The 20,299-nt window shown below is 44.2% G+C and overlaps 3 protein-coding genes across 5 annotated transcripts; 1 reads left to right on the top strand and 2 right to left on the bottom strand.

Moving 5' to 3' along the window:
- Positions 1–5,145: 5,145 nt before the first annotated feature.
- Positions 5,146–11,458, bottom strand: LOC146513450 (uncharacterized). Its single transcript, XM_085165432.1, has 7 exons — positions 11,252–11,458; positions 10,821–11,044; positions 10,616–10,717; positions 9,350–9,451; positions 8,597–8,710; positions 7,361–7,469; positions 5,146–7,104 (listed from the first exon to the last, which is right to left on the bottom strand). The coding sequence occupies exons 1-7, from the start codon at positions 11,355–11,357 to the stop codon at positions 5,681–5,683; spliced, it is 2,181 nt and encodes a 726-aa protein (XP_085021558.1). The 5' UTR covers positions 11,358–11,458; the 3' UTR covers positions 5,146–5,680.
- A 1,193-nt stretch (positions 11,459–12,651) lies between these two features.
- Positions 12,652–15,483, top strand: pdf (peptide deformylase, mitochondrial). The gene is made up of 3 exons (XM_085165453.1): positions 12,652–12,777; positions 13,871–14,481; positions 14,582–15,483. Exons 1-3 carry the CDS (start codon positions 12,773–12,775, stop codon positions 14,737–14,739), a joined length of 774 nt encoding a protein of 257 aa, XP_085021579.1. The 5' UTR covers positions 12,652–12,772; the 3' UTR covers positions 14,740–15,483.
- A 304-nt stretch (positions 15,484–15,787) lies between these two features.
- Positions 15,788–20,049, bottom strand: spata2l (spermatogenesis associated 2-like). 3 transcript variants are annotated; one of them, XM_085165441.1, is made up of 5 exons: positions 19,299–19,770; positions 18,252–18,601; positions 17,883–18,176; positions 17,377–17,762; positions 15,788–17,289 (listed from the first exon to the last, which is right to left on the bottom strand). In XM_085165441.1, the coding sequence occupies exons 2-5, from the start codon at positions 18,597–18,599 to the stop codon at positions 16,875–16,877; spliced, it is 1,443 nt and encodes a 480-aa protein (XP_085021567.1). In that variant the 5' UTR covers positions 18,600–18,601; positions 19,299–19,770; the 3' UTR covers positions 15,788–16,874. The 3 variants fall into 3 exon arrangements, with proteins under 3 accessions (XP_085021567.1, XP_085021566.1, XP_085021565.1); XM_085165440.1 differs by lacking the exon at positions 19,299–19,770 and adding an exon at positions 19,777–20,049 and having other exon boundaries at positions 15,788–17,762; XM_085165439.1 differs by having other exon boundaries at positions 15,788–17,762.
- Between the last annotated feature and the right edge of the window lie 250 nt (positions 20,050–20,299).

A 20,299-nucleotide genomic window follows, 5' to 3' on the forward strand; every position in this document is an offset into this window, starting at 1 on the left:
CCTGCTCCTGTTAAATATTCTTAAGTATTGTGCTGTTAAAATTGCTGTATTTTTTCAAAAGATACAGTAAATAAAGTAATGTTAGTAGTGGTTGATATCATGTAAACACTGTCATGATTTTGTGTAAACATTTTGTCATTTGTAAACTATAAATGACTGGATTCTACACTATAACGGATGTGATGTTCTATAAAGTGGTTTTCATAATAATAAAAAAAAGAGGCAGAAATTAGTTTGTTTCTTTATTCAATTTTTGAACAGTGGTACTCAGTGAGTACATATTCAGTAAATGCAAATTATTTACATGGCAGTGCACTACAGGCATAAATCTAGACCCCTAGATAAAACATTATGGGTCATTCCCACAACCCACAGCTTTACTGTGCTCCAGCAAAGTATCCAAGTATCCTCCAGCAGTGACAACTCCTCCACAGTAGCAGGTGGGATTTTTCTTTTTTGAGGACGGCTCCTTTTCCCTGTCACTACGGATGGTCTGTTTATGTTTTGATCAAGAGCCTTTTTTGGGCAGCTGAAGAGGAGAAGTCTATCTTACGGCCAACCTCTGACTGTATCTTGGTCACATTACCCAGCAAAACCCAGCATGCAGGTTCATCTGTAACAGTCCTGTGCCACAGATCAACACTGTTGCTTCTACATTAAACAGAAGAGCAGTGACGTGGGTGCAGGTCTCCACGACTCCGGCCTTACAGGTGCAGTGGGCGGCTTCAACCTTCCCTGTGATGCTCACAGTGACCCACGGCTGTAATGCTCGTTCATTCAGTCTTTGAGAGAGCAGGACCTGAAACACACAAAGTTCATTTAAAGACAAGAACTATGAGCCAAGGCCGACATAAATGTGTTTAATCTACTTTATCATAAATGTAACAAAGTGTTTAGAAAGTTAGCACATGTAATTTTTCATTTCTTTATGTGTCCATCCATAGAACGCTGCATGTTATAGTGTTAATCTGCCTGTTCTCTGTCAGAAACCTGCCTGCAGAAAATGAACCTAAAGGATGTAATGCAAGGATGTCATCACTTTAGAGATGGAGAAAGCATAAAGTGACAATTATGAATCCCTTAATATGATAAGGAGATTCTGCAGGTCATTAATCAATGTATAAAACTAAAATAAAATGTATTTTTAGTGACACAAGATACAAATATGGAAGCAAGATGTATAATTAGAATTATTTATAATAAATATGAATAAATTAGTGCAATTTCTTTAACCATAAAGAATAACTAAATCCTTCAGGACAATGTCACATCAGTGCACTGAACTCACTATGTTATCCCTCTAACAGCCTCCACATGTTCTCACTGTAGTTTCCCCTCATGAATGAATTTATGCTGCACTAATCTGAATGTTTGCAGGGAAATCAAACGCATTTCACACGCAGTACTCGAGCTGACTTACCTTTGTTTGAATGACGACTTGTACGCGCTGACTCCACAGACAAGGTACGAAAATATGTCAGGCTACGTCAATAGCGGTTGGTCTTCAGGGTTTCTACTCCACAGCCGTGTTTCATACGGGTCCACATTTCCAATGCACGCTATTTTCTGCAAGTACCGCCGCTTCGCCTCTGGACGCAATCGGTCTCTATACAGTCCATTCTCTTTTGAGCTGCTTTTAAGCATCTTTCTTGTAGTCGTCGTTCCAACAGTGTGTTTGTTTTAATTCGTAGACCCCGAAAATGGCGCTGCGCTCCCATAATGCATTGCGGCGTGACGTCAACTCCAAAGACCTGTAGCATTCTGCCTGTTAGCTTAGCACAACAACAACAAAAAGGCCTCTCTCACCCAGGAAACAGGCAGAGAGAGAGCGTCACCGTGTAACCATGGCAACCGTAACGCTGCCGCCTGGAACAACAGAACGTAGCTGTCAAACAAAACCCAAACAGTCCTGACCCGCCACAATATGAAACAGGGAAGTACCGCCGTGTAATCCATTTATTTCAACAAAGTAACTGTATTCTAAATACCACCTTTTTAAACGGTAACTGTAACGGAATACAGTTACTCATATTTTGTATTTTAAATACGTAACGGCGGTACATGTAGTCCGTTACTCCCCAACACAGCAAAATGAAAATAAAACAGGACGCACTGACAGTAGCTGAAATCATCATCGTAATAATTCCGTTTTGTTTATAATGGCGAATAATGAGATTACTGTCACCTCGATGTGATTTAGATTGTGTTGCAGGTGATAACAGGTCACATGATCTCTGTGGCAGATATACTGGATTATAGAAGGTGGCAGCATGAGGCGTGAAGGTTTTCTGTCTCTGTGTTTGAGGCAGCAAAACTGAATCTGTCTGTTTGAAAAGGAGCTCTGCTGCCTGCCCAGTATGTCCAGTATGTCCAATATGTCCAGTATCCGTCATGGATCAACACTGTCACGGTCACGTCCTCTCCACCACAGCCAATCGATTCACTCAGTTAGGGTACCAGCTCTCATCATTTTGGCGCACACACTGAAGGATCTTAACTTCCTTAGGAAGTAGAGCCTGCTCATCCCCTTCCTTTCGCTTCTCCACCACATCGCTGATGTCAGTAAACTCTGTCTGTGTCGGCCTACATCTCCATGAAGAAAACACGTCTGACATCTGCAACCTGTTAGCTTTGCAGGTTCTGATTTTACAGGTTAAAAAGCCTCCGGGGACGGCGTTTAGCTGCACACAAACTGTGTGAAACCACATCACAGGGTCCGAGTCAAGCACACACTAATAAAAAAAATCACATTGCAAAAGATAGTTACTGACAATTTCTGAATGGCGTTTAATTATATTTCACAAAAATGCAAAATAAAGCAAGTCTGTGATCATTTCAGGCTTTCATCGTTGATGGTTTTTGAGATATACGAGCACAAATGTGCAAAAGGTGATGACTCAAAAACCACAGAAGAAAGTAGCAGTTCCAGGTAACACTGCACTAGCTATTTGTTCTGTTTATCTTTTCATCCTGGCTCTATCATTCAAGGCCAGGATGAGCTAAGCTAGTTAACAACGTCCTCATTTTACCCCCCACCACGACGCTGCGCTTATTTACTGTTCCCTCCAATAGACCTGTGTAAACACGCATCTGCAAACAGTGGGTGGAACGATGGTTGACCTCGGTGCTGACCCGTGACTTGTAGATATCCTGCAGAGGAAAAGTATGCACGACTACCAGTGATTGGTCCTTGGAGTACAGAGAGGAAAACCAACTAGAAGCAGTGACGCCAGGCGATAGAACCAAAATCACTACAGCACAGCCACACGACACCACCAACCAGCAAATATTCATCTGTTTTAGTCGCTCTGTCATCATCCTGCAGTGGTTCTCACTGTTGCCTCACAGCAACAAAATCCTGGTTTTGAACCCCACGCGCGGCCTTTCTGTGTGGAGGTGACATGTTCCTCTGTGGGAGTAACCAGAGTCCACACTCATGCAGTCAGTGGGGTTAATTGTGTGTGTGAATGTGATTGTCCGTCTGTGTGTGTTAGCCCTGGACAGACTGGTGTCATAGCTTAAACAAAAATAAACAAAAATACAACATAAAAATAAAGAGGTGTTAGGAACCGGTAACTCAGCGGTCTCCAACCTTTTTTGCACCACGGACCTTTATGCCCGACAATATTTTCATGGACCGGCCTTTAAGGTGTCGCGGATAAATACAACAAAATAAAACTAGTACCGGTACCGAAAAAAAGAAGATTTATTCATAACACATGTGAAAAGACCAAGGAAACGACAAAAACGATAACAAAATAACGCTAAAAACCAATAAAAACCCTGAAAACTATACATTTCACACCTGAGCCTCTACTCTCGCGGCCCGGTACCAAACGACTCACGGACCGGTACCGGTCTGAGGCCCGGGGGTTGGGGACCGCTGCTGTAACCAGATGAGAACTGCAAATATACCCATAATCAGATGCAGCCCACACACATGACGTCAGAATGTACAGTTTTTTTAAGTATTTCTAAGACTTGTGAGAAAAGAATTTTTGACACAGCTTTTCCAAACATCCTGGTTTTATTTCAGATGCTGACACGTTTCACTGCGGGGTGTTCTTTGGGTTGTACGCTTCTCTGTTCTTCCTCCAAACATAAGCAGCATCTCTGTGGCCAAAGAGCTCTAGTTTCACCTCATCTGAACAAACGGACGAGCTTCCAGTCTGCGTTATCTTCTCTTAGGCTGTATCCCAATTCAGGGTCTGCAGCCTTAAAGGCCGCATTTTAAGGCCGATTACGTCACCGCGCCGCGCCGAAGGCTGTCCCAATTCGAAGGCTGCTTGAAATGCGGCCCTCAAATGCGTCCTTCATTTCCCTGAATTTTAAGGACGTGGCGGTGTAGACTTCGTGGCCCAACATATCCCAGAATGCATAGCGCGGCAGTGGGTGTGGATAATTTTGCCGAAAAAAAACGGCGGATGAGGGGCGCCCGAAGGGTAAACTTTAAGTAAGTACTGAATATTATGTCACTTATTTATGTGCAAATGTTTAATAACGAAGAACATTAAAACATTACTGTTGGCCACATGTCAGCAAAGTCATGTGACATTAGTGACGTTTGTACTAACTTGGTTTTAAAGCCTTTACTTTAAAATATACGCCGTTCAATAGCTGAGCTTAATCAGAGAATGATCAAAGCTCATGTAGAAACAAATGAACAAAAGATGTTCTCCTTCATTTCTGTCAAACAAAGCTGTATGAAACGTTTCCAGCTGTTAGTATCATGGTTGCTAGGCAACCTGGGCAGCGCAACGGAGGCTAGACCGTCCCATTTCACAAGCCTCGCACTTCCGGCCTTAGCGGTCTTTAAGTACGCGGCCCTTGAGGACCGTTGAGGCTGCAGACCCTGAATTGGGATACAGCCCCAGTCTGCAGCCTCACAGTCGGTTCCTGTGCATCAGCTCAAAGCTTCCTGAGCTTTTATACTGTGTGTAAACTGAAGATGACCCTCAGGTGTAACTTGATTTTACAGCTTTGACCATCACAGAGTCAGAGCACATCGTTACACAGCAGCGCTCTGTGCTGCGGCTCAGTGAAAAGGTTTGCACTGGTGCAAATAGAAGTAATGCGTGCTTTCTATAAGAAGCTGGTTCCCCACTTGGACGATTGAACGTTTTGAGAAAAACTTTACATTTAATACGGGGTTAAAAAAGTGTGTCCTTGTTTTTATTTCTATGAAAACAGGAAGCCAAAAGTTGGCTGTGCAAATGGAAATTATATAATCAAAAACATTTACCTCGGTCTGGACTTCCAGGAGGGGTAAAAGTCCTGAAATGTTGGACCTGCTGACGGAGCCAAACAAAACACATTACGAAAATACAACGATCCCCTCTGGGTTATTTATTCTCACTTATATAATCAGAGACTTGTTATCATAAACCAGAACACTCGATACACGCCTGCTACAATAAAGCTGCACCATACAAACGTTTGCAAGAAGCTTTTCTTTCCTTTCAGTTGAACCTGTTTGAGTGCTACCTTCTTCAAATTTTAATAGGGAGTCAAATCTATTTAAAACAATTCTATGTTCTGTGTTTGCACATCTACATTCAGTTAGCGTAGAGGAACCACGTTGGCTCACAAGAACAGGCCGATCATTAGAGAGCACTGATGGCTGCATCTTCACGCGGCATCTAAAAATACTCTAAAAACTCCTCAATTAGTTGAGCTGCTGTCACCGTGACACTCTCGCATTTTCATACTCTAACAGAAGTCTTTTCTTTTTGATGTGAGGTCTATAATCGGGGTCACGGTCAGGTGACTCCTCTCCGTCACTGCTTGAGGAATCAGTGGAGTAAAGAGCGTTCACATCGAAGGAAGAGTCTTCCTCCTCTTGCTTCCTCCTTTCCTCGCTGTCGCTGCCTCGCTCCACGCTCGAGGCTTTCCTTTGGGTCGATAGGTGACACTGCTCAGAGCTCAGCCTGGTAAGACTCACGTAGGGTTGTAGCAGCTTGGAGTGCAGCAGCACACCCTGACTGGGCAGCGATAGCCTCAGCTGAGCTCTGAGGCCTCGGCTGGTTTTGTCCCTGCCTGCGGCAGAAGAGGAGCGTCGGGCGGTTCCTGATCGAGGTCTGCTGTTCTTTTGTCGATGGCGAAGAGAGCTCCGAGGGACGACTTTTTTAGATGACTTGGAAGATGGTGTGATTTGATTGGCAGCACAGGCTGAGAAACTCTCTGACTGAGCACCTTTCTGAGGAGGTCCAGAGACACTGATGTCACTGGCTGTGGCTGGAACGCCCATCTGAGAGAGCGGCTGGGGGTTTGGAGCAAATGCCTCCAAATCCTCCTTGTGTCTGTTGGTACTGCAGACCCGTCTGAGCGTTCTCTGTTCAGTCAGGGTTTGACAGCAGGCAGAGGGAGATGAACTGTTGTTGTCTTTTACGTTTCCTGAGGTGTGATGTGGAGAACTTAGCATCTCCGAACTGGAAGAAGCTGCCAGAAGAAGCTGCTTTGGTGATGCGTGCTGGTGTTTACAGCTCGTCTCGAAGGAGCCGATGTTCACCAGTCGGACCACCGGTGACAGCCGAGCAGGCAGCGGAGAGCCCCGAGCACACGAGGCCTGAGGCGGGATTTGTGCTTGTGAGGCGTCGCCTGAGGATGCGAGTGACCCGGAGCTGCGCCTGTATTTGGGTTTTGCTGTTCTGGATGCTCGGACTGCTGCCCGAGGAGGGCTGCGGGTCTGCGAAGGTGGCTGATCGGACGGACAGGGGATGAGGTCAGATGGTGTGAGGTCCTGCGATGAAGAAGTAGAAGACGACGACGGGAAGAGCAGAGGAGATGAGGAAACGTTGGGCTGAAGGAGAAGCTCCTCCGAGCAGCCCCGCAGGATGCTCTTCACCCATCGCTGGTGTTTGGAGCAGAACTGAGGGGTGGGGGCCGCCTCCTGAACACTTGTGCTGCCCTCTTCCTCCGCTCTCTTGTTTACCTCATCTTCCTCCTCTGGTTGCTGATGTCCTCTAACGTCTGAGCTCCTGTCCAAAAAACTGAAGCCGTCTTCGGACACGTCGCGAGGAGCCTCCTCAGGATTCGTTTGGCTTAAAGCCGACTTAAAGAGTTGAGGCGACCGAGATATCGACGACTGACGACAGGAAGCAGCATCTAAAGAAAGAAAACAGCGACACGCTTGATACTGATAACAGTGGATATTCATAATTCCACACAGAGAAGATCGAATCCTGCTTGTGTCCTAACAGTAAAAATATACAGTTTAAAAGGAGAAAATCACATAAATAAAAAGAAACAGCAGAAATAGTAAAAGCCACGACTCAAAGCTAAAGAAAATCGACCCAAAAATAAAATAAAATATAAAGTTATTAAATTTTTATGACGGAAACTGACGTAAGCTGTTTCTTACCGCAGTGCAGCAGCTTCTTCAGGGTCGCAGCTATGGTGGTGGAGTCGGAGCTTATCACCTCTAAAAGGAGCTTCTCCTCTTCAGTCACAGGGCTCTGTTTCTTCAGGATCTAGTGAAGCACAAATGTTCAGTCATCACAGCGAGACATTCTCACTGCTGGCATTTCTGCTCGTCTTCATTTCCCTCATCAACATTCTTAAAGGAAACTTGTGGAGTTTTTGACCACTTGAGGTCACTGTAGAGCCAACGGGACAGTTTATCTACATTCAAACTCTCATTTTTACAAACGCATCTTTAACCCTTTAAAACTGGTCAGAGCAGCACGCTCCGTTTTGCGTAACTATTTTTAAATGCTTGTAGCTCTGCAACCAGGTGAGCTAGCGCAAAAATGTTTTTTGCATATGAAACCGGAGGAGTTGTACTTCCATCTTATGCCATCAGCTTGTCCTCGGTCACAGTTTCCTTCCACATATAGTTTTGCAAAAACTGCATAAAAAGCACTTGCAGGAACAAAAACATAATATTCCAGAAACACGCTTTGTCGATCCGATCAGCTGTTCATAACACTTCCTCCGTCCATCAGCGCGAACTATCGCATGTCCGCCATGACCTGCCCGAAACAGGAAGTGACGTCATTTTCGCGGAAATGTAGTTTTTTTTACCACCGGGGCCTCATGAGCCTATACTGATGTTTTTAAAAGTTATGTTTGACTTTATGACTTTCTGTGTGGTTTCTGGGATGCTTAGGACTCATATTGCACTGCTGGAAATAGTTTATTTTGATGCATATGCTGCTTTTTTTGCAAATTTGCATTATAATATTTATTTTCGTTTTTCCTGCAGTGTATAAAAATTGGTGTATTTCAAAAATAAAACTATGAAGACACTCAAAATAAATTTCCTGTGGTGGGAAACTATTTTGTGCAACTTTTTTGTATTTACAGTTTTGAGGGATAAGCCTCTTAAATTTCTCTAACTAGAAATATATGTTAAAAAAACAAAAACGATTTTCAATTTTTTTGTAGTTTATTGCATTTTTTTGCAATTTATGTAATTACTATGCACTTAATGCAGACATATTATTAAAATCTGGGCTATAATGGTTGTATTGATGTATAGCAACTTGAAATGCTCCCAAAAATGGCTCCACAGCATGTAAAAATATAATATAAGCTCTGGCGGACTTGTTCTATGGTAGGTCTTAAAGGGTTAAACAATGCACACACACACACACACCTTATCGATGTAGGTATCTCCTTGTAACACAGCATCCAGCTCATGGAGATAATACAGCAGCCTGTCCTCGACTTTCTGGCCATACCGTTCCCCATACTGCTCGTCCATGTCATTCTGCAAGACAGACAAAACGCATCATCCCATTAAATTCAGCATAATAAGTGCAAAAGTCTTGAGCCATATCCCGTTTCTACGTCCAGATGGGCAGAATCAACTTTTTGGGATTTCCTTACCTGGATGATTGAGCATGCAATCATGAAAGACGTGTTTGGGAATCACTTTGTTGGTGCAAAAATATGATTTTATGTCTGTCAAACTGCTTGAACGATTCATGCTAAGTGTAAGTGTAAGTTCTAGCACATTACTGTTCCTCCACACTTGATCACTTCTTCAGGTTGGCAGCCCTACGACTCTGCAGCTCACGGAAAGATTTTGTACATTGTAGCTCTGCAGCGCACCCTGCTGGCCACAGTTAGGACCGCTTCACTTTTGGCCCAGCTGGGATGAGTTTTTCTCTACTAAGAAATCTAGTTGTACAAATACATGCAGGGTTGCCTTTATGATAATTCCAAACATTCGACTGATTATTGTGAACAGCACTGTGTCTCCAAGCATAACTTTGGGGAAACTGCAATGTCTTTATCCAACAAATCCCAAACTGTATGATTTAGAAATGTGCTGAATGTGCACGAATCACTGAAATGTATATAGAATATTCTGGATCTGTCTCATAATCACTTAAAGGAGATTTACCTTAATGTAATGTTCAAGTTTGTCTTTGTCCATAGCAAGTGTTTGTGCCAGAGTCCTAAAGTCCAGGTGGTTCTTCCTCATGAGGAACATTTCTCGTTGGCTCTGTGCAAAGAACACACAGAATCACCTGTTGATATAAGTAAAGTTTTTCATGCAGGCAACTGTAACTGTTCCCAAAAGCCAGTTCCAGGTATGCTATCACATTTTTCAATATGCAACAACACAAAATGTTATGAACGATTTACTTTATTTACAGAATAAAAAAGCCTCGCTCGAGGCTTCAGAAAGACGACTGAACGAGAAAGAACGGGTGATGTCACAGCGATGAAGTACATCTATTATATACAGTCTATGACAGCACGCCACCAGTGTGCCATCTGTGAGGAGGCAAAAACTAACAAATAGTTCAATATAGCACCAAATCGCAACAGCAGTCGCCTCACAACACTTTATTTTGTCAGGACAACATACAGAGAAAACTCCAGCAGTCAAACAACCCAGTATGAGCACTTGTAGACAGTGGGAAGGAAAACTCCAGCAGAGCCAGCCTCACAGACTGAGGGAGGGGCGGCCATCTGAGCAACCGGTTGGGGGGGGAGTGGAGGGAGGCAGGAAAACCCCCCAACTATGGAAGACATCCAGAGTTTGATGCTTCCTGTTTGGTGTCTGAACGTTTCCTTTAACTTTCTTGAATATTTATTATAAAAATGTATCATTTATATTCTTAATCCTGCTGTAACACAATCATTTTCTAAGTATGTATCCATCCGTCTATCGTTCTTCCTGATGTCTAAGGGGTTCGTTTAAAGGAAACAATCGATGCAACATTTATAAGACATTTATGAGAGCTCAATCAGCCACAATAATAAAATCATTGACAGGTGAGGTGAACCACAGCCATCACTGTGTTCCAGTGCTGAGTTCTGCTGGGAAACCTCGGACTCGACATGTTTTACCAGCCAACCAAACACTCCAACGGACAACAACACTGCTCAAAGGTAGCAGCCTCCCTCAGCAGGACACGACAGCAGCAGCACATACAAGCTCATGAACATAACAAAGCCTCCAACTGGACGCGCCAGAACAAGTCCGATCCTGTACCCCACTCAGACCCAACAGGACACCCCCGGAGGCTTTGTGCCCCAGTGGTTCGGAGCTGTTCGGTGAGTTATGCATAATTTAAGGCAGATACTTTTAACTCAGTTTTGGTCTCCACCAGTTCAACAGTGGCTTCCAGTTAGTTCTGGTGCAGGGCAGGTCACTTACACACTGGTCTTGGTACTCGGGGAGTTTGCTCGGGAAGAACTGGCCGATTTTTGACACGGTGTCAACCATTCCCCAGCCCTCTTTGAGCATCCACATAATGACCTGGAAGGAGACACAGGAACCACCAGGAGGTGAACGTTCACGAAGAAACAACCCCATTTCACATTCCTGTACATGCTTACTGGACCACTACGTATTTCCCTACCATGGTCTTGAGGCCAAACATGATCTTCATGTGTTTGATGGCAGGAACCAGTCTGGGTAGAAGTCGGTACGTGGTTTCCAGAAACCCTATCGCCCTCTCAAAGTGCTCCAGGTCCCTGCTCTTTATGATGGAATAGACCTGAGCAGAGACGACGCGCAGCCTCCACGAGTCGTCCAGGCTCAGAGGTTGGGAGTCCACATCTGGCCAGCTGGACAGGTCCAAAACTGTGAGCGCACAAAATGAAGCCAGCATGTCACAAGCAATAAAATACATTTGTTTCTAAGACTTTCTTTGTCTCTGCTGTTTGAGATTAGCTTTGCAAGTTTCGTGTATACGTTTCTTCTACATCAGTATAAGAAAACACTCAGACAAAGGTGTTCAATAAAGTTTTTGTTGTGTTAAAACGTTTTATTAAAATCCTCAGAACCAACCTTGTTGTATATCCATCATCTTGTGAGTCCAGACATGCTCTATGATCCACACAGGCAGCTTAGAGAAGCTCTGCATGCGTCCAGCCCACAGCTCCCCTCCGTCCATGGCTCAGCTCCGCGGGTTGTGTGGAGGCAGACGGAGGAGAGCATCAGCCCGCTGCACCTCCTTAAACCCCCGAACCACCACAGCTGGACATGTACCGGCAAGTTAGGGATGTTACGCATCTTAACATCCCCGGCTTTTTTTTTTTTTTTTAAAAATGTTGCAAATAACTTCCTTTGCATGCCTTTATTTAGCATTTCAAAATAAAAGCTTAGGAAGCAAGAAACCCCGTCTCTCTCTGTAACACCAAGTGTGTCATATTTGCTTCATATTTGAGTTTTTCAGACTTCGTCATCGGTGTTATTTTCCCCCCCTCAAAAAACTAATAGATTGCACAAAGATTCAGCAAACATGATACCAGGTAACCCTTTAAAACCTGAACCATAAAATAACAGCCAGAAATCTTTCATTTTTTGATAATGGGAGTGTTTGTTGAACCTTTAGACAAAATATATCTAAAAATATATCAAATTTTAATCTGCATATATGAGTTTTAATTTGTATCACATTTGCTACATTAGCCGTATGTTTGCAATTTAGTAATTAAAAATGTGTCATGCAATTTATATCATTTTTTGAGCGTAAAAAAAAGTCACGCTGATGATGTAGAAGTCTCAAAAACTCACAAAAACACATGTATCAAATACGATATGCTTGGCTTTAAAGGGTTAAAACTCAAGTTTTTTTAATTGTGAGAAGATTCAATTCAATTCAACTCGATTCTAAAATAAAAAGTATCATTATTATTTGTCAACTATTTAATGGTTCAGGCTTTAAAGGCCTAACAGACATTTACCAGTTTGAGATGAATCTGCTGTAAAGCTGAACACAGTACAATATAAAATAAAAAGGAGAAATAAATGTTAAAGCAGTATATGGATATATAGAGATATAAACTGATGAATATTAAGGTGTTCCCATCTTTCTTCAATAAGTTTATACGTTATTACATTTTAATTAACTAGTTAACTGTATAAAAATTGCTCAAAATCAGTCATCAAGATTTAATTTCCTATGATAATTAATACCTATGCAGCCAATAAATGTTTCTAGTGATTCTATTTGTTTGTTTTTATAACAAAACATGTTTACGTGATGCAATCATCTGATCCGAGCCACGGTCTGAGTAACTCACTCACACATGCACTGTACACTTAGATCAAGTCCTTTGCACTACTTTTGAGCACTTTGTTCTCCCATGTGTGCCTTTTCTATTGGCCATAATTGGCCCATATTTCGTTGTACATGCACAATGACAAAAAAGGGCTGCTCTATTACATAGGTAAGCGCATGGACTTTTATTGTGAAAGCGTGGTTGACCAGGAAGAACTTTACCGGAGCCGTGAATGTCTCTGCCCTGACTTCACCCTCCAAACTATGTGGTCTTGTCTAATCCACAGCGGAGCTCAGACGGTTCTATGAGGTAACGGGAAGCTGCAAGGCTTCATTTTTGTTGCGCTCAGTCAGTGCTGACAGTTATCTGACTTTTTATTTTTATTCATTGTTACATCAACATGCTAACGACCTAGCTTCAACAGCTCACGGTCGCTCTTGAACTGGCGCGCGTGTTTCGTTGCACCCGGACAAACCGCTAGGTGGTGTCTGACTTAACGCTAAACAGGTGTTTCTGTAATTGATGTGTGGTGGGGGTAATATTAAAGAGCGTGATGTAAGAAATCACGCGGCGATATAAACAAGTTTAAGGGTGGCTGCTAATGCTAGCAGCAGTTTGTAGCTCTTGGGCTACAAACTACTTATATTTCAATTTCAGCTTATATTTCAATGACAGAGCTAGCCATCGAGCTCTCTGCATCAAACGGTGATGCTTGAAAATAAAGAAGGCCATAAGACTTACCGGACGTGTTAGTTGTAGTCATTAAAATAAAAAGTTTGTCCACTAAACACTTAAAAAGATTTTTTAAAAATTCCAAGTTGCGGCCCTCTCGTGTTAGCCGATGTCCGCCATCTTTGTTTTGGTTCGGAAACACAGGTGCGACTTGGGAAATTGAGTTTTTTTTTGTTATTCTTCATGACGGCACCATTACTAGTTTAGCAGTGTTGTTACGGCCGCTTTAGTTTTTCAGACATCACAGTTTATTTTTTATTTGTATGGCTACCTATAAAAACTCACCTAGATCGGTGAGTTTAAATACTTGGGTGGTTTCCAAAGCCTGTACAGTACACAGGGAGGTGAAGAAGAGCGTACAGGCAGGGTGGAGTGGGTGGAGACGAGTGTCAGTGGTGATTTATGACAGAAGGAAAGCATGCAACTGAAGAGAAGGCTTAGAAGGTGGTGGTGAGATCTGCTGTATGGTTTGGAGATGGTGGCACTAGCAAAAAACAGGCATGGGGATGATAGAGATGCGGTGGCAGATGTGATGATCTGTGGTGACCTCTTAAAAGAAGAATGAGCAGTATTTTAAACCTTCTTACTGATGGAAGTCAACAAAGTCTCAAAAGATATCTTTGCTTTCTCTGACCGACCTAAATGGCCTCCTTTTGTCTCTTTGTCTCAGTCCCACCATGAACACGTCCTCTGTGTCTCTGCTCCAGCTCTCCTGGACCGGGTTCAGACTGTATGCATCTAAAGGCCATCGCTCCGGAGCCCTGAGCCTGATAGCAGCAGCTTCCACCCGTCTTCCACACACCTCACCCTGTAGACGCTCCTTATCCAGCAACGTCAAAGTGCGCTCCTACCTGCAGTACGTCAAACGCAAGATCATATCCCCCCCCAGTCCTCCGTACAGCCACGTGTGTCAGGTAGGAGACCCGGTGCTGCGTTCACATGCAGCTGCTGTGGACCCGTCAGCTGTAACGGGACCTGAGATCCAGCGTGTCATTAAAACTATGGTGGCAGTAATGAGGAAGCTTGAGTGCGTGGGACTGAGTGCGCCTCAAATTGGCGTGCCGCTCCGGATCCTGGCTCTGGAATATCCCCAAAAAATGTTGGAAGAGAGCTCGCCTGCCACGAGGGAGGTCCGCGGTCTCTCCGTCCAGCCCCTAAGGATCTTTGTGAACCCACAGCTGAGGGTGCTGGATGGTCGGACGGTGCTGTTTCAGGAGGCCTGTGAGAGCATCTCGGGCTTCTCTGCCACGGTTCCCCGCTACCTGTCTGTGGAAGTGTCTGGTACGCATGCTTAAAGCTCAACAGTGACACATCTCATTTAAGAGCGTCCACATTTATAAGGTGTGCCTTTGTCTCGGGCTTCCGTCTTCTCACCCTGCAGGTCTCAATGAAAATGGCGAAGCTGTAACGTGGCAGGCTAGTGGCTGGTCGGCTCGGATCGTCCAGCACGAGATGGACCACCTGGACGGCGTCCTCTACATCGACCGCATGGACACAAAGACCTTCATTAATATCAACTGGCAGGCACACAACGAGTAGAGTGAACACCTGCTCAGGGCAGACTGGCTAACTGGCGATGCACGTGTGAACGTGTCTTCTGGTTTCTGTGGACCACAGATCTGTACTTTGACAATAAATGCTGAAAGGATGCAGAATGGATCTTTAAATGTTGTTACGTCCATCATAGTGAAGAAAGGATACGATTGGGCAGGACTCAGTTAAAGGCTCTAACAGCTGGAACACCAAAACACTGATGTGGGCTAACATATTGCTGCCTTATAAAGCGTGGAAACTGGTTTTCAACACATAAGCAATTATTTGTGTCATTAAAATGTTAATTATAGAAGTTATGAAAGCTGTTTTTTTGTCTCAGGATACCTGAGGGGTGTGGTACGAAGCTTTGTCAAGCTTAAAGAGTTTTCTGTGTCACAAACTTCTCAAACTGCTAAACCACCGTGGTGATGATGAACACATAACCTGAGTTTCAGTTTAAAAGGAAATGAATTTGAATTAAAATGTGCAAAAATCACCAACTTTCCAACAGTTTAGCATTTTACTGTTATATTTTTATTTTCTGACAACAACCCTGTTTGGTGTAGGGGACGCTCACAAGGATCATTTTGTGGAGGGAGGAGTCACATGACCCCGCAAACTGCACCTTATGTGCGCACCGTCAAATCCGAAACAAAAAGGCTAGCTTAGCAAAGTGGCTAACCATTGTTTTTTTCCTTCATATCTCAAACTGAGGTTTTAGGTTTTGTTGAGCCAGCTAAGGCAAAGAAAGCCTGACTGCGTTCAACTTCATTCTCAGGCATTTAAAAATTGAAAAGTAAATGTGGGTAAATGCCAGAAGTTCCTCTAATGGCCACTGGGGGCCGGTTCCAAAAACGAGTCAAATTATGACGTCATCTGCTGTTAAAGCAGCAGCACCTCTGTGAGTGCACTGTAGCATCATGACATCAACAACACTGGACTATCCTGGCTGCTGTAGATGAGTTAGCAACATAATATCAGAAAAAATGATCCTAAAAACATTATTACTACTATATCTATAGTTTAAGTGCTTGAGCACCTGAAAAAGGACGAAGCAGCACCAAGCTCTGGCTACTGTGATCTTTGTCCAAATATGAACATTTTTGGTTCCAATAACAAATAGATATAATATCACTTTGAACCACGAGATGATGCAAAAATCATGAGATATTCTAACATTAGTAACTATGAGCTAATGCAGCATCTGTCACAGTACAACAGCAGGAATGGTGATAAAAAACAGAGACAGACTCGGATTAGTTACAAGACGTCTTTAAAGACAGCAACACAAATTCATTTCAAACATAACGCTCAGTGAATTACTGCAGGAAAAGTTTCTGGCAGAAGGCTGACCAGGTGGTTACAAAAGGTTTTTACAGAAAGAAGTGTTATCCTTTTGTTTTTGCACCGTGTATGAATATCACACAGACGCATGACCGCCGCCGAGGTCGGCGCCGCTGTCAGTGCAGCTACATTTATGGGAAGGGTGTATGTCAGGCTACATTGCAGGATTAGTACAATGCAGTTTGGCAAATCATTTGGTGTAAACAAATGTTTGTCCTAAACGTGGAAAGACTCCCTTAAAGTGTTCCTGAGATGTTGCATTAAGGCGACAGTGGAAAAGCTAGGAAAACAAAGCTTCCAGCTGCCACTGACATTTCAGAAAATGTGCTTTAGACAACAGTGAAGTCACCTTAAAAGGCAAAAAGACAAAACAAAAGAAAAAAAAAAGTGAGGAAAGCCAAAAAGTAATATTTGAAAACTTCTAATACAGAAAAATTAAGGTTCTTAGTGTTAGTTATGAAGCAATTACATTTTAAATGCTGTGACTGATTTCATATTGAATCATACCCACCACACCGCGGTGATCGCGCCAATTCATCCCATGTTACACACGTTTACCACACATACACTTTAATGGCACATTGACCCTTTTACTGCAGTCTGCTGCAGGACACAAACATTACCGCAAAGCGACCTGCGAGCACAGAACCACACCACACAGAGGCTACATGCAAATATCAAATAAATGGCACAATGGCAGAACTTCAAGGCAGCGTTTTCAGTTCCAGTACGCAGATTTAAGTCACTGTAACTTTTGCTAAATGCATCTCGTAAGTGCAAAGCTTGTCAGACCTTTATCACACAGATGTTGACTGGTCAAATGTTTGGCCGCAGTTGCATATAACCGGATTTCTGAACCAACAGGCACTACAATATTCGTTTCCACAGTATCTGCACAGGACCAGAGGCTTTCTGGAGCACCACTTATCACAGGAGGAGCACTTTCCCAGCTGTGTGCTGCGATGGTGTGACTGGCAGGATTTCGCCATGTTGCAGGATTTCAAGTGGAAGACTCTGCACTCGTGGCACACGATCTGAGGGTCTGGTTTGTTGAGATCGCAGCATTCGTGGTAGGCGATGGCAGGAGGGAGTGCAATTATTGATGCGGGGTCTTCACTCAGAGGTAAGGAGCTCACTGCTGCACTGCTGCCAGTGAGAGTGGGTGATCTGAGGCCTCCACTCGGCATTTTCTTCACGTTGTGGACATTCTTTCTGCAAATCGTAAGGACCGCACAGGTCTCATCGTGCAGGGTTTTGCATTCAGAGCAGTAAGAACAAGAATCTGAGTTCTGGACGCACCTGCAGAGGTTGTTGTCGCCATCCTCGCTCTTCAGAGCCTCGATTGGATCTACCTGCAGACTTTGAGGCTCAGTGGTTGTTTTACCCCGCCTCGTAGCACCAGGGGAACGCCAGCTTGGCCTCTTGCTGTCTGAGGAGTTTCTGCCGGTGAGCGGCTCTCGCGGCGGGAACGATGCTGTCGTTCCGTTGCTGTGTGTTTTGACAGTGGTGGGTGATACGTTGTCCGGTGTCGTCCAGATGAATGAGCAGGGACTCTCTTCGTTGTTGACAACCATCTGCGGGTCCCCTTCATTAACGGGATCGGTGTACAGATCCACGTCTCCATCGGGCTGCTCCATTAGGGCCTCGCCAACTTCCAGCATCTTCTTGGTGTTCTCCACAGCAACCTGTAGGGAGATATAAGTAATAAAGTCAATAAAAACAGCTTGCTTGAGGCAGACAATGAAGCGATTGGCTGCACCAAGGCTGAAAAAAACCCAAAAGATCTCAGCATCAGCGTCACATACCTGCAGGCCGTTTCCTCGCTGCCTCTCCATCACTGCGCTCAGCTCCCACTGGGTGTCACCGCAGCGCTTCCCCAGCGCCGTTGTCAGAAAGTGGCACTCGCAGCGGGCCAGGAAGAAGGCGCAAGACAAACGAAGGAGGGTATCCGAAGAGGCGGAGTTCACTCTGTGCGTCTGGAGATGGAGCTGCTCAGATGATGACGCGCCGAGCTCGTACCCCAACAGGTTGAACAGGTTCTCGATCTGAGCCGTCGACAGCACCGGGGTGATGTAGTGCGTGAACGTGCCGGAGTACATCTGGGACAAAATGTAAAACTTTAAAATCACATTTGATTATTTTAACACGTGAACTTTTTTCTCCTTCTGGCCCACCTGGATTACAGCGTACTCCTTCCTCCAGGGACCCAGGTACAGGTTCAAGGCTGCTTGCTCCAGCACCTCAAAGGCTTTGGCCAGGCCTTGCAGGCCTCCTCTGGTTCCAACTCGTCTGCTCCATCCTGCTGCTGTGACTGCCTTGAGCGACTCCTCCATCACCCTCAGTGGATCCACACCCAGGCAGTGGATCTTCTGAGCATTTCCCTCCTTCATAAGTCCCTCCACCTTTCTCCACAGCTCCTCATCGCTGCACGGCAGGCTCGAGCCCTGTTCCACGATTTGGCGCTCCAAACTGCGATCGTAGGCGCCCGTGAGTTCTACGTCTCTCTTCCGGGAGAAGCTCATCTCTTTCATCCATTTATTAAGAGAGAGAAACAAAAATAAACCAAGATGATCCTAATAACTGAGTCACTTTTTTTTCTTATTGCTGTGCATCGACCTAACAGTGCCCACTGTCAACGGATGTCACTGAGGGAGTGTCCTATGAATTGAATTACACCTCATTTCACTCCAATGGGATTAACAGCAAGTGGAACCTCCCACAGATTATTCTAACATCAGAAGCACCACATTTCTCTGTTCTGTTAGTAACTATTCAATAAAGAGTTACAGTGTGACTAAAGTTAAACACACACACACACACACAGGTGTTTTCCAGGTTCCTGCTATGTCTGCAGCACATGCTGACGTAAATGTGGCCACTGGAAATATAAAACATTTCGACCTTTAGCCTCATTAAATATCACACTCTGTATCAGCTGCGGCTCGTTTTGAGCACGTTAATAACGAAAGTGAAACTTTACAATAAGTGAAAATAAGTTGACTCACTTTGTGTTTTTACATCTACCAAACTTTAACGTGTTTTCAGGGAACATCCGGGAACTTCAAGCTCATCAACGAGAAAAACGAGAACCTTTTTTAACAGCCCCACTTAGCATTAGCTTAGCCGCGTCTACTACTTTAGTTACCCCAGAGAACTTACGGGTCGGACAGTGAACGCACCCCGCGCCGCACATACATTGTAAACCGGCTTGTTTTCCTTACTTTATCCAGTTTGCGGTGAAGTGGCGCCGGGAAGCTTGGCACCGAGCTGTTCTTCAGTTCGGCCGACATATAATCCGTCGACGAAAGCGAAATCAACTTTTATCAGCCTTCCAGTGTGATGTCAGGCTCAGTCTGTGTGGGAAAACACCCAGGAAGTGCGAGGAAGCGGCTGAACCTCCCCAAGGAAGATGTACATTTTTCATATTAAGAAGACATCTATGTCGTTTTGAAAACACGCCGAATTACACGTACGCTCCCGATAAACTTGGAAACGTAACGATTTAAGTTTTAAAATGTGTGTTTTTAAGCCAAAGCGCGAGGCAATAGAAAACCGGTATAATTTGTAGGAAAATTCGGACTGAGAGAACATGAAGAAGGTAAGTTCGTAGGTATGCGAAGCTAACGTAACGCAGCTGGCTACAGGTGGGGTAGTCTGGCTTTGTTCGATATAAAACGTGTGTCTGACACACAGACTCACCTGTTCCTGGCACGTAATCAGCTGTTTTTGCGACTCCGGCCGCACGACAATCTGCTCGATTATCTGGGTAACGTAAACATTGTCACGTGGCACGGGATTTCCAGTTTATACAGGGTGTGTTTGGTAGTTGTTCCTGGATGTGCCGTTAGGTGGGTGGAAACAGTGGAACAATTACTTTAAGTTAAAAGAAAAGTGACGTAAAAACGTGCTGAAATACAGAAAAGGTGGAAACAGGAAGAAGCTGCAAAGTGTGCTACCGAATAAATCGATTAAATCAACAGTTTTCTTGCGTGTAGTTTCAGCCACTAGATGGCAGCATTTCACCTACTGCGGCAGCCTCACCTCTGCATGAACCACTGACACGGCACACGCAGACACACAAACGCACGTGTTCCTGTCTTTGTGAGGACGTTTACTGACATGATCACAGGTGAGCAGCTAGTTTAAACTCTTTAGCAGAGTTTTTCTGGTGCGATGGGAACATATCCATACATTATACAAATAAATTCTAAAATATTTGTTC

Source organism: Neolamprologus multifasciatus, chromosome 7 (assembly GCF_963576455.1).
Source record: "Neolamprologus multifasciatus chromosome 7, fNeoMul1.2, whole genome shotgun sequence".
NCBI classification, from domain to species: domain Eukaryota; kingdom Metazoa; phylum Chordata; class Actinopteri; order Cichliformes; family Cichlidae; genus Neolamprologus; species Neolamprologus multifasciatus.

Bases quoted from the DNA above. Each gene is read 5' to 3' on its own strand.
- LOC146513450 (XM_085165432.1), bottom strand. From the start codon at position 11,357: ATGGACGGAGGGGAGCTGTGGGCTGGACGCATGCAGAGCTTCTCTAAG. The intron at 8,711-9,349 runs GTAAATCTCCTT...TCTGTCTTGCAG, and splicing joins AACTTGAACATTACATTAAG to AATGACATGGACGAGCAGTA. The intron at 7,470-8,596 runs GTGTGTGTGTGT...GTGCTTCACTAG, and splicing joins GAGATACCTACATCGATAAG to ATCCTGAAGAAACAGAGCCC.
- pdf (XM_085165453.1), top strand. The intron at 14,482-14,581 runs GTACGCATGCTT...CTCACCCTGCAG, and splicing joins CCTGTCTGTGGAAGTGTCTG to GTCTCAATGAAAATGGCGAA.
- spata2l (XM_085165440.1), bottom strand. From the start codon at position 18,599: ATGAGCTTCTCCCGGAAGAGAGACGTAGAACTCACGGGCGCCTACGAT. The intron at 18,177-18,251 runs GTGGGCCAGAAG...ATTTTGTCCCAG, and splicing joins AGGAGTACGCTGTAATCCAG to ATGTACTCCGGCACGTTCAC. The intron at 17,763-17,882 runs GTATGTGACGCT...ATCTCCCTACAG, and splicing joins AGCGAGGAAACGGCCTGCAG to GTTGCTGTGGAGAACACCAA.